Source organism: Gadus morhua, chromosome 20 (assembly GCF_902167405.1).
Source record: "Gadus morhua chromosome 20, gadMor3.0, whole genome shotgun sequence".
Classification (NCBI taxonomy): Eukaryota; Metazoa; Chordata; class Actinopteri; order Gadiformes; family Gadidae; genus Gadus; species Gadus morhua.
Window position 1 is genome coordinate 15991984 of NC_044067.1, and position 12522 is coordinate 16004505.

The 12522-nt window shown below is 41.1% G+C and overlaps 3 protein-coding genes across 3 annotated transcripts in view; all 3 read left to right on the forward strand.

The window, feature by feature from the left end:
* The first annotated feature begins 2790 nt into the window (after window positions 1-2790).
* On the forward strand, window positions 2791-3723 carry LOC115533532 (olfactory receptor 6K3-like). Its single transcript, XM_030344075.1, has one exon. It carries the CDS (start codon window positions 2791-2793, stop codon window positions 3721-3723), a length of 933 nt encoding a protein of 310 aa, XP_030199935.1.
* A 3912-nt stretch (window positions 3724-7635) lies between these two features.
* LOC115533534 (olfactory receptor 1019-like) lies at window positions 7636-8613 on the forward strand. The gene has a single exon (XM_030344077.1). It carries the CDS (start codon window positions 7636-7638, stop codon window positions 8611-8613), a length of 978 nt encoding a protein of 325 aa, XP_030199937.1.
* A 3832-nt stretch (window positions 8614-12445) lies between these two features.
* The window catches only part of LOC115533535 (olfactory receptor 1019-like), a 978-nt gene continuing 901 nt past the window's right edge, over window positions 12446-12522 (forward strand). Inside the window, exon 1 of the mRNA XM_030344078.1 lies at window positions 12446-12522. This exon is cut by the window's right edge and continues 901 nt beyond it. Within this exon, the coding sequence (XP_030199938.1) occupies window positions 12446-12522 (77 nt within the window).

Below are 12522 nucleotides of genomic sequence, written 5' to 3' on the forward strand. Positions count from 1 at the left end.
GTACACTTTTCGTACTCAACGGCAGCCATCTTAGCCACGTAGCGGAAGAGGGCGGAGCCAGGCTGAGCCAAAGTTGGATCGTTTTCCACATAGCCTGTATTAATAGAGTCATTTTGTAATTTTTATAGTTTTTATAGCTTTTTATAGCTGCTAGGCTTAAAGAGTTCACCTTTCAAAGCGGGATGTTTATTTGGGGTTAATTTCCGGTTAGTGCACCACGGAGTATTCGATTTGGAACAACCGTGACATCTGAAAATAAGCGCACTTAGTGAGTGCGGATAGTGTAGTTCCTTTAAGTGTACTCATGGAAGTATGGATATCGGAACACGGCACCGGTCTAAAGATTTTATGTTGCGATTTTTGTGAATTTCTGATTATTTTGTAGCCTGTGAATCTTTTAATCATGTTTAGCTTTTATGGGTTGTATAATTGGGTCTGATTCTAGAGATTAATATTCTGAAAGAATTTTGAGTCCAGCTCAATATGTTGAAGATAAATAAGCCTGATTCATGATGTTTTACAATAGCGGCACCTTTGGGTGCAGTACCACAAATTTGGCAAGAGGGGGTTATTGGTAACCATACCTGAACATTTCAAGAGTTTTGACTTACGGTATAGGCTGCAGTATGACTTTGCAGAATTTGAGGAAATAAAAAACCTTACAGAAACAATAGGGGCCAAGCAGCTTCGCTGCTCGGACCCCGAACAAGAACACAGCATAGAGAGACCAAGTGTGACAGCGGCCGTTCTGCTCACTTATGACTGAAGAAGCCCATTTTTAATGTCTGATTATAGATTATGTTTCTAGAGCTGTTTATTAAAATAATACTGATGCAACATAGGATTTTCACATTTCACGCACATTCCAAGTTGCCATCTTGGGGTTTTTTCACCATTATATTAAGAATAATAACAACAGATTTTGTAGTAATTATAGAATGTTTGGTCAAGAAGTACCAACATGGTTGGGTTGAACTTCTGGACTTTGAATACACACAAACACTTAACTTAATCTTCCTCTTAGATTTGTATTCCTAGATTTTTTATTTATTTAGGGTTACAATGGTGTTCTATCTGTGTACACCCACCAACATACCAGAAACAATTCTTTGTCTTTGAATATGTACATTTCAACAAAGCTATTCCTGATCCAGATTATTTTACGGAACACTTTGAGTGTAAAAAATATAATTTCACCCATAGAAACGCATTCACTTCTAAGCAAAGATGTAAAGTCATACCACAAAAAAATAAAGTAGATGACTCATTTGATGTTAAGTAAACAATCATATTTTGTGAGTGTGTGAATAAGTGTAAGTTTAATCGTTGTTAGTTTTTATTCGCTAAAAAAATCGATCACATCTGATGGGACCATGCTGTTATTGTTTTGGTGGGCATTTTCCTACTCTGGCTTTCTCAAGAGAGTGTTTAATTACCCTCAATAGACAGGGAAGGTAATGACCTGTTGACCACTAATACAGCTTGTTTTGCATACAAGTATCCCCTTGGCACCAATGGCTACTTTACATCATCCCCGGGGGTATTCATTAGAGCGCTAGAGCCAAAAGACTTACACTTTAACATGGCTCTTGTGCAGCCTAGTTCACATCAGAAAGAAATATAGCCTACACATAAATATATATAAACATGATATTTGTAAATAAGGAATGGGATGGTCCATAATGCCCGTACTGAATTAAAGTTTGTTGGTGTGTTGTTGGGGTTATGTCTGAATACGTAATTAAGGCAGTGACGGGCAGGTTGTAATGAGCAGTGCTAAATGTGACTATTCCCATAACGGTGGCCAAGTGTGTACCCTGGAGCCCAAAGGAGGTCACGGACTACAGAGACATCAGGGACGGCTGAAATGCCTGATCACGACACCTTACATTACTAATGAGGGAGCAGTTTTTCCAAACCTTTTTGGTCCATAATGCAATTTGCCTGTAAGGTGCAAGCAAATTGTGGCATCTAGGGGTAAGGTTGCAGGTTGCAGATTGCAACCCCCCCCCCCCCCCCCCCCCCCTCCCGACACACACAAACACTCAACAATGATGTAGGAAAAACTACTGTGGCCTGCAGGTACCAGTACTTCCAAAATGATGTCATCGTCTACGACTGCGTTGAGTAGCAAAGCTTCCTTGATTGATATAGAAATTGTATTTAGTTATTGTCTGTAAATCTATAGGCCAAAGCTCACATGTAATAAATAGCAATTATGGTAAAAACTAATTTAAGCATCCTCTCTTGAGCCGTTTGTCCGTTCTGGGCTACTGTAGGAACATGGCGGCTCATTGGAAGAGCAGCCACTCCCTATTTAGATACAAAATATTATATTCCATTTCTGCCAAGTCTGTTCCGATAGATGCCACTAGATTCTTCCCACCGCACCTTTGAGTTATTGAGAATATATGGCAAGCATTAAAAAAATGACGCTGTAATGTAATGACGCTATGGTGACATCACTACCATGCATTAAAGAGGCTGGCAGCTCCTCTGTCTAACTCATACAGCTCTGCTCCATCTAGTACCATGAGGACTTTCCCTCACTTGTAGGAACCATAGACTATCTCTATGAAAATATAGAAGAAGATACAATTTACACACTGTATATTTTAGGGTTAGGGTTATTCTTTAAGATTTCACGTTGTCATATATTATCATTTGTTTGGTGTATTATGATCTGCTTTGATGATCTTTTTTTCCTCGGATTTGACCAAACCATGTTACATCAGAAAGGAGAGGTTTAAGAAGAAACAAGGAGGCCCGGTACACCTATCTTCCTGTGTAATGGAAAATAGTTCGCTTTCATTTCACTTTAATCTTACTATGTTTGGACACATTGGAGACTATAGATACCCAGTGTTTGCATTTAGTTTTATTCTGTATACATTTATTGTATCTGCTAATGTCATCATCATACTTGTAATCTCCCTAGAGAGGTCCCTGCATCAGCCCATGTATGTTTTAATTGTGTGTCTTTCAGTCAACTCTCTGTATGGATCCACTGGTTTCTTCCTAAGGTTCCTAAGAGACCTTCTGCATGAAACTTATTTGATGTCCCGTCTAGAGTGCTTCAGTCAGATCTACGTCATGTATACGTATGCATCGTATGAATTCACAATTCTCAGTATGATGGCATATGATAGATATGTGGCTGTATGTAAATCGTTACATTACCACAACACCATGACCTCCAAAATGGTATACAAGCTGTCTCTCTTTGCACTGATCTACCCAGCCTTTGCTGTTGGAACTGTTATGATTTTTTCTGGTAGACTCCCTTTGTGTGGTAGCAAAATACCAAGAGTGTTCTGTGCTAACTGGTCTGTTGTGAAGCTGTCTTGTGTGGACACTTCTATCAACAACCTGGTTGGCATGTTAGTCACTGCAATCACTGTGTTTATACCCCTGCTCTTTGTTTCATATACATATCTAGAGATTTTGCTCATTTGTAGGAAACGCTCTGCAGAGTTCAAATGGAAAGTTTTCCAAAGCTGTCTGCCGCACATTGTTACATTTTTCAGCTATACCATTAGCATCTTTTGTGATATTACTCTGAGCCGCTATGATATAGAAGAGCTATACCCAACCCTAGCTGTAATTGTATCCCTCGAGTTTGTTGTGATTCCTCCAATTCTAAACCCTCTCATGTATGGCCTGAAGCTTCCAGAAATGAGAAGAGTGATATTAAAATTGCTATGCCGAAACAGGCAAGTGTAATAGTAATTTTACCAATTATTTACTGCTACTATTTATCTCCTTTATTTACCGACTATCGACGTAATTAAACCAGTTATAACGTAACGTTACCCCTCAATATGGGATTTTTGGAGATATTGCCAGATAATACATTTCATCTTCTGGAGCTTGAGGATTGATTTGATTTGTGTGACGCCATGATATGTTCAAGAGAAACTTGGATGGAACTGGATGTTAGTAAATATTTGCCCAAATATGTTTGTCAAGTTCGTTAGAAAGTTATTATAAGAATACAACTTTAAATGCACACATGCTCTTCTGTCGCTTATAGTCGGTAGAGTTGAAATGCCTTTCAAAAGCTTTGGTTTTCTGGACCAATTTTAGCATTAACTAACTTACTAACTTACTCGCGGCGGTTTCCATCATGAATTAAAACAAGTCACACCCTTCAATAACAGAGCTTTATTTCTTTGTACAAACCTAAATGTATTTGTTTTATGCTGCCCTCTTGGCCGGATCTCTTTTTGAAAAGAGATTTTAAATCTCAGAGACTTTTACATGGTTAAATAATTGTTAATAGAAATACAATTTTAATATCTAGAATATCTCAGGCCCTCTCTGAGGTGGAAGACGGTTCCCCTCAACCAAATGCCGTGATGTGTTAATGAGGCTCTCATGTCAGCAATGAAACCTCTGAAGAACTCTTCTGGATTCAGGTACACAGGGATTTTCCCTTATTAGATTTATGTTTTCTCTGATGCAGATTTTGAACCATCTGTGTCAGACAGGCCATACCGTGAGCCGATTTCTGCTACTGCTGTCTTAAAAAAACAACACTTGTATGTTTAATCTCGTCCTTTAGGTAGGATGAATGAAGTATCATATTAAAACTATTAATATACCTATTAATAACTATTTATTACAGAAAGCATGGACATGCAATCCAGAGTTGGCTCTAGAAGCAACTGTGGGATAAAGGAAATCATAGTGCTGTCAAGCGATTAAAATATTTAATCGCGTTTAATCACATTAATGTCATAGTTAACAGACGATTAATCGCAAAAAAAATTCTATGCTAAATATCCCTTGAGTCCTTTGTCCCATTAATTTTTCTCATTTAAATGCTTATCAACATGGAGGAAGTGCATTGGCTTGCCTTGTGCAAATGTTTTTTTTATTGATAACAACATTGGCATATACTGATCAAAACAGGACGATACAAAAAAAAAGCCTATTGTGCAATTAAACGATGAACATACAAACATACTGCCTTGAACATAGCAGTCAGGCTACTGCTTCTTTGTTTTGAGCCCAAGAAAAAAAAAAGAATTTTCTAAAAAAATAAATAAAAATTGCATTAATCGAGCGATAAAAAAATTAACGCCGTTAAAATTGGCTTGCGTTAACGGAGTTAATAACGCATTTAACTGACAGCACATATTGGCATGGTAAATATCCATATAGGGCCTGATTTATCTTGGATTATTTAACGTTCATGATGTTGTTGTGACCACTCTATGTGTGAGCAGAGTCATAACTGGGGTACCGGTGTTCTGTTGGCCAACAATTCTCTGGGGCAATACAGTCGGAGCCATACCTGGCGCAGTTCTGCCTGGCTCAATGGCACAATGGCTAGGGTGTCGGGGTGGCAGTCATCCAGCCCGCTCTGGTGCTGGAGGGGACGGCAGTATGGGTACTGCTCGACCTTGACCAAGTGGAGCAGCGAGACAGGCAACGATCAGGGCACTGGCGAGGTGGTTTGGCCGTCAGTGAGCTGATTGGTCCATTTTAGCTGATTGGCTGATTGGTCCAGAGTAGTCTGAGGCTGTTTGCTGGAAATAGCTTTTAGGGAAAAAAATCTCACCTACCGCTATTCCCCTCTGTTTCAGTCCCTTCAGAATGCGCTGTTTCTGGTGTCTGTAGCTTAAATGCAAATGAGCTGCTGCCCACTGACCAATGAGCTGTCAGAGTGAACCACAGCATGAAGGAGAAGGGATTGTTGCCGTTTGTGGCCTCCTGGAGCTCTATATCTATCTAATATAATCAGGGCTTGAAAACGAAATCATCTTTCAATCGTTCCGCTCCGAATATTTAACGTTTTCGTTCTTGCGTTCCGCCACCAACATATCATTCCTGAACCGGTTCGGAACGTAAAATAACGTTCGTTCTTAACATTCCGGCAGTGTTATTGGGCCTAGTCTATTTTTGTGGTCGATATAGGGTGACCAGATGTCCCGCTTTGTGCGGGTCAGTCCCGCAATTCCATTACTTTGTACACGTCCCGCAAATTGAGAAGTTGTCCCGCATTGTTATTGGCAGTCAAACTCGATTTTTGTAATGCGTGTTTTATAATTTGGCATTTATCAAATAGCTGTGTGGAGACGATGAGGGCTGTCTTCAGGGAGCGGGCGGGCTGTTTGATCATGTCAATGAAACTTGGACGCGGACGCAGGTTAAGGGCACGCCCACCAACAAGAAACAATGCAAAGGTGATGTAGTGGACTCAATTTAGCTCACGTTACCTTTGTCGAAGATAGAGCTCAGTGCAACTGTTGCTTCCAAATCACCTCTCGCCAGGGTGGTGGTGGGAATTTGTGACAACTGAGCTTAGCGGGCGCCGAAGTGAACGTGGCAACCGGAAATATATACTGTATATATTTTTTCATGAAATAGGCTATGCTTTTGTGAAAAACCCGTTATTAACCGGTTTTGGGGATTTCAGAATAATGTTTCTGTTTCGGAACAGTAAAACACCATTTGGTTTTCGTTTCCATTTCCGTTCCTCGTAAAATTCTGTTCGTTTTCGGTTTTCGTTTTCGTTCCTTGAACCGGTTCGGAGCCCTGAATATAATATAATATAATAATAACAATTATCCAATAAACAGGTATTTATATAATATTATATCTAATATCACAGCAAAAAGCTATGTGCGCCTCGGATGATATAATGAATCATAAAGACTGCGTCTGATGTCTCTGGTACTTCCACAATAAGTAAAGACTCCTAGTGGGGGTTATCTCAGCCATGGTTGAGAAGAATTGGGGGAAAGGAACATTGACCTTGACTCTCTGAAGTCCATAATGAACCACGACATGGAGGAGAAAGGGAATGTACTCTCGGAGCTGAGCTGCCGGACTGCTGTCGAGCATGGCGGCAGCCTGGCAGCTCAGCTCCGGGAGTACAATCCCTTTCTCCGCCGGAGCTGCCGGACTGCCGCCGCCGAACTCCCCCCGCCAGAGCCGCCGGACTGCCGCCGACCCCCCCACGCCGGAGCTGCTGGACTACCGCTGAAGCTCCCCCGCCGGAGCTGCCGAACTGCCACCAAAGCTTCCAGCAGCCTTCCGGCAGCTCCGCCGGACTCCCTGTCCGGCAATCACATCTCCGCCCAGCGCTCGTCCACTGGTCCACAAAATCTTAGCTATGCTCTGATTGGAGGGGGATGGGGAAGTGGGCGGTAATATTCAAATGTGCCCCCTTCCTACGTAGGAGGGGGCGCCGAAACTGACTGGCTTGTTCGGTAACTGTAGGCGGGGTGCTTTCAGAAATGCATATCTCACTCAAAAATCATGTAAGTAACCCTTTTTCAAATGTGTGTGGGAGCACCAGAGACCCAAAACAACACCCCAAATCCAAGGAAAAGTGTTTTTTTCATAATATGTCCCCTTTAATACACAGATTAATTTACAAACAAGGAAAAACAAATGTGCAAATCAAAATTTCCATTGGTATAGGGGTTTCAAATTCAGTCATTTTGACCACATCAGCTCACTGATTGGTCCATTTGATGTCTTAGGTGACGTCATCATCACCATCATAAAGAGGACTTAAAAAGTGACCAGTGTGGATGGAGATTGGGACACAACAGTTGATACCACAGCACTTTAATACAACATCTTGAGTCGTATTTTTCTAGTTGTGACTCATATCAAACAATGGACAATGTTTCAGTGGTAACATTGTTTACTCTTTCAGGTTTAAACTACACCATGGACCAAAAGATTGTTCTCTTTTCCTTTTTTTTATTGTGGTATATTGCTATTCTATTTTTTAACATATCTATCATTGTCATCATCATTATGGATAAACGCCTTCACGAGCCAATGTATATCTTCCTGTGTAATCTCTGCATCAATGGGCTCTATGGAACAGCAGGATTCTTCCCCAAGTTTCTCTGGGATCTCTTAACCTCTCATGTCATCTCTTATGCACAATGCATGGTACAGGGTTTCGTAGTACACTCTGCGAGCATCACTGATCTGTCCATCCTGGCTCTGATGGCCTACGACAGATATGTGGCCATTTGTCGACCGTTGGTGTATTATTCAGTGATGACAAAACAGAGGGTCTCCATATTTGTGTTTTTTTCTTGGTTCATTCCACTCAATGCAATGTTTGCGAACTCTGTCTCACTGGTAGGGATGCCATTGTGTGGCTCACACATAAACAGACTGTACTGTGTTAACTGGATGATTGTTCAACTTGCATGCTCAACTCGCAAGGTGACGGCCATCCTAGGATATATTAATATAATCTTTTATTTTAGCCATGGTGTGTTTATCGGTTGGTCTTACATGTATTTAATCAAGATGTGTCTAGCATCTAAAGACAAGATGGGGAAGTTTATGGCAACATGTGTTCCACATTTACTATCTATGATCATTTTTAGTTTTGCATTATCATTGGATGTGTTATACATGCGATTTGGGTCAAAGACCTTGTCTCAAAATCTCATGAACTTTATTTCAATAGAGTTTCTTCTTTTTCCATCATTCATGAATCCCCTTATATATGGATTTAAACTGACCAAGATTCGAAACATAATTCTTAGCTTTTTACCTGCCAGGAGAAGAAATGTAGAGTGCAAAACTTTCAAATTGGTTGAAGTGCCTCGGGATTTAATATTGAAATAATATAAATCTGACTTCAACCTAGCCTCTGTTTTGATGGTATATTGTTCAAATCTTTTCTTAATTATGAATGGAAACCCATTGTAAATGTCCACAGTATTTCCTTTTTTATTTTGAGAATGAAGGGCGATTCCACAAGAATGCTTGAATATATCACACAACACATTTCCTTTGCTTGTATTTTACTTGTTGAAAGGTGAACCTTCTCCCTTGTTACTTGTTGCCTGTCTCAATGGCTCTCTAGGTTGCCAACAGTGCAACATGTTTAGGACAGACAGACACATAAACAGGAAGTCCAATGGCTAATCTTCCAATAACAAATACATTCATATAACATCCATAGAATAAAAAGCAAATACATTGTGTTTTATTTAAAATATTATATATTGGCTGTTGTTCGTGCTGGACTCATATGGCCTACTTGTACAATGAGATTACAGAATGTTAACTTCATGTTAAGTCAAAAAACAAATGTTGTTTTCATCGGCACTGTTGTGTACACTTTTGCTGTAACTGCATTTCCCTTTGGGGATCAATAAAGTGCAGGGGGGTAAAAGAAGAACATTTGATTATGACATAAATAAATATTTGAACAGGTTGTCAGGTTGACAGGTTGTTTACTTAAAAAATGACACCCTCCACTATTAGATTTATGTTTTCTCTGATGCAGATTTTGAACCATCTGTGTCAGACAGGCCATACCGTGAGCCGATTTCTGCTGCTGCTGTCTTAAAAAAACAACACTTGTATGTTTAATCTCGTCCTTTAGGTAGGATGAATGAAGTATCATATTAAAACTATTAATATACCTATTAATAACTATTTATTACAGAAAGCATGGACATGCAATCCAGAGTTGGCTCTAGAAGCAACTGTGGGATAAAGGAAATCATAGTGCTGTCAAGCGATTAAAATATTTTATCGCGTTTAATCACATTAATGTCATAGTTAACTGACGATTAATCGCAAAAAAAATTCTATGCTAAATATCCCTTGAGTCCTTTGTCCCATTAATTTTTCTCATTTAAATGCTTATCAACATGGAGGAAGTGCATCGGCTTGCCTTGTGCAAATGTTTTGTTTATTGATAACAACATTGGCATATACTGATCAAAACAGGACGATACAAAAAAAAAGCCTATTGTGCAATTAAACGATGAATATACAAACATACTGCCTTGAACATAGCAGTCAGGCTACTGCTTCTTTGTTTTGAGCCCAAGAAAAAAAAAAGAATTTTCTAAAAAAATAAATAAAAATTGCATTAATCGAGCGATAAAAAAATTAACGCCGTTAAAATTGGCTTGCGTTAACGCAGTTAATAACGCATTTAACTGACAGCACATATTGGCATGGTAAATATCCATATAGGGCCTGATTTATCTTGGATTATTTAAAGTTCATGATGTTGTTGTGACCACTCTATGTGTGAGCAGAGTCATAACTGGGGTACCGGTGTTCTGTTGGCCAACAATTCTCTGGGGCAATACAGTCGGAGCCATACCTGGCGCAGTTCTGCCTGGCTCAATGGCACAATGGCTAGGGTGTCGGGGTGGCAGTCATCCAGCCCGCTCTGGTGCTGGAGGGGACGGCAGTATGGGTACTGCTCGACCTTGACCAAGTGGAGCAGCGAGACAGGCAACGATCAGGGCACTGGCGAGGTGGTTTGGCCGTCAGTGAGCTGATTGGTCCATTTTAGCTGATTGGCTGATTGGTCCAGAGTAGTCTGAGGCTGTTTGCTGGAAATAGCTTTTAGGGAAAAAAATCTCACCTACCGCTATTCCCCTCTGTTTCAGTCCCTTCAGAATGCGCTGTTTCTGGTGTCTGTAGCTTAAATGCAAATGAGCTGCTGCCCACTGACCAATGAGCTGTCAGAGTGAACCACAGCATGAAGGAGAAGGGATTGTTGCCGTTTGTGGACTCCTGGAGCTCTATATCTATCTAATATAATCAGGGCTTGAAAACGAAATCATCTTTCAATCGTTCCGCTCCGAATATTTAACGTTTTCGTTCTTGCGTTCCGCCACCAACATATCATTCCTGAACCGGTTCGGAACGTAAAATAACGTTCGTTCTTAACATTCCGGCAGTGTTATTGGGCCTAGTCTATTTTTGTGGTCGATATAGGGTGACCAGATGTCCCGCTTTGTGCGGGTCAGTCCCGCAATTCCATTACTTTGTACACGTCCCGCAAATTGAGAAGTTGTCCCGCATTGTTATTGGCAGTCAAACTCGATTTTTGTAATGCGTGTTTTATAATTTGGCATTTATCAAATAGCTGTGTAGAGACGATGAGGGCTGTCATCAGGGAGCGGGCGGGCTGTTTGATCATGTCAATGAAACTTGGACGCGGACGCAGGTTAAGGGCACGCCCACCAACAAGAAACAATGCAAAGGTGATGTAGTGGACTCAATTTAGCTCACGTTACCTTTGTCGAAGATAGAGCTCAGTGCAACTGTTGCTTCCAAATCACCTCTCGCCAGGGTGGTGGTGGGAATTTGTGACAACTGAGCTTAGCGGGCGCCGAAGTGAACGTGGCAACCGGAAATATATATATATTTTTTCATGAAATAGGCTATGCTTTTGTGAAAAACCTGTTATTAACCGGTTTTGGGGATTTCAGAATAATGTTTCTGTTTCGGAACAGTAAAACACCATTTGGTTTTCGTTTCCATTTCCGTTCCTCGTAAAATTCTGTTCGTTTTCGGTTTTCGTTTTCGTTCCTTGAACCGGTTCGGAGCCCTGAATATAATATAATATAATAATAACAATTATCCAATAAACAGGTATTAATATAATATTATATCTAATATCACAGCAAAAAGCTATGTGCGCCTCGGATGATATAATGAATCATAAAGACTGCGTCTGATGTCTCTGGTACTTCCACAACAAGTAAAGACTCCTAGTGGGGGTTATCTCAGCCATGGTTGAGAAGAATTGGGGGAAAGGAACATTGACCTTGACTCTCTGAAGTCCATAATGAACCACGACATGGAGGAGAAAGGGAATGTACTCTCGGAGCTGAGCTGCCGGACTGCTGTCGAGCTCGGCGGCAGCCTGGCAGCTCAGCTCCGGGAGTACAATCCCTTTCTCCGCCGGAGCTGCCGGACTGCCGCCGCCGAACTCCCCCCGCCAGAGCCGCCGGACTGCCGCCGACCTCCCCACGCCGGAGCTGCTGGACTACCCCTGAAGCTCCCCTGCCGGAGCTGCCGAACTGCCACCAAAGCTTCCAGCAGCCTTCCGGCAGCTCCGCCGGACTCCCTGTCCGGCAATCACATCTCCGCCCAGCGCTCGTCCACTGGTCCACAAAATCTTTGCTATGCTCTGATTGGAGGGGGATGGGGAAGTGGGCGGTAATATTCAAATGTGCCCCCTTCCTACGTAGGAGGGGGCGCCGAAACTGACTGGCTTGTTCGGTAACTGTAGGCGGGGTGCTTTCAGAAATGCATATCTCACTCAAAAATCAAGTAAGTAACCCTTTTTCAAATGTGTGTGGGAGCACCAGAGACCCAAAACAACACCCCAAATCCAAGGAAAAGTGTTTTTTTCATAATATGTCCCCTTTAATACACAGATTAATTTACAAACAAGGAAAAACAAATGTGCAAATCAAAATTTACATTGGTATAGGGGTTTCAAATTCAGTCATTTTGACCACATCAGCTCACTGATTGGTCCATTTGATGTCTTAGGTGACGTCATCATCACCATCATAAAGAGGACTTAAAAAGTGACCAGTGTGGATGGAGATTGGGACACAACAGTTGATACCACAGCACTTTAATACAACATCTTGAGTCGTATTTTTCTAGTTGTGACTCATATCAAACAATGGACAATGTTTCAGTGGTAACATTGTTTACTCTTTCAGGTTTAAACTACACCATGGACCAAAAGATTGTTCTCTT

Excerpts from the sequence above, each read along its gene's own strand:
- LOC115533532 (XM_030344075.1), top strand. The coding sequence starts at position 2,791 with ATGGAAAATAGTTCGCTTTCATTTCACTTTAATCTTACTATGTTTGGA.
- LOC115533534 (XM_030344077.1), top strand. The coding sequence starts at position 7,636 with ATGGACAATGTTTCAGTGGTAACATTGTTTACTCTTTCAGGTTTAAAC.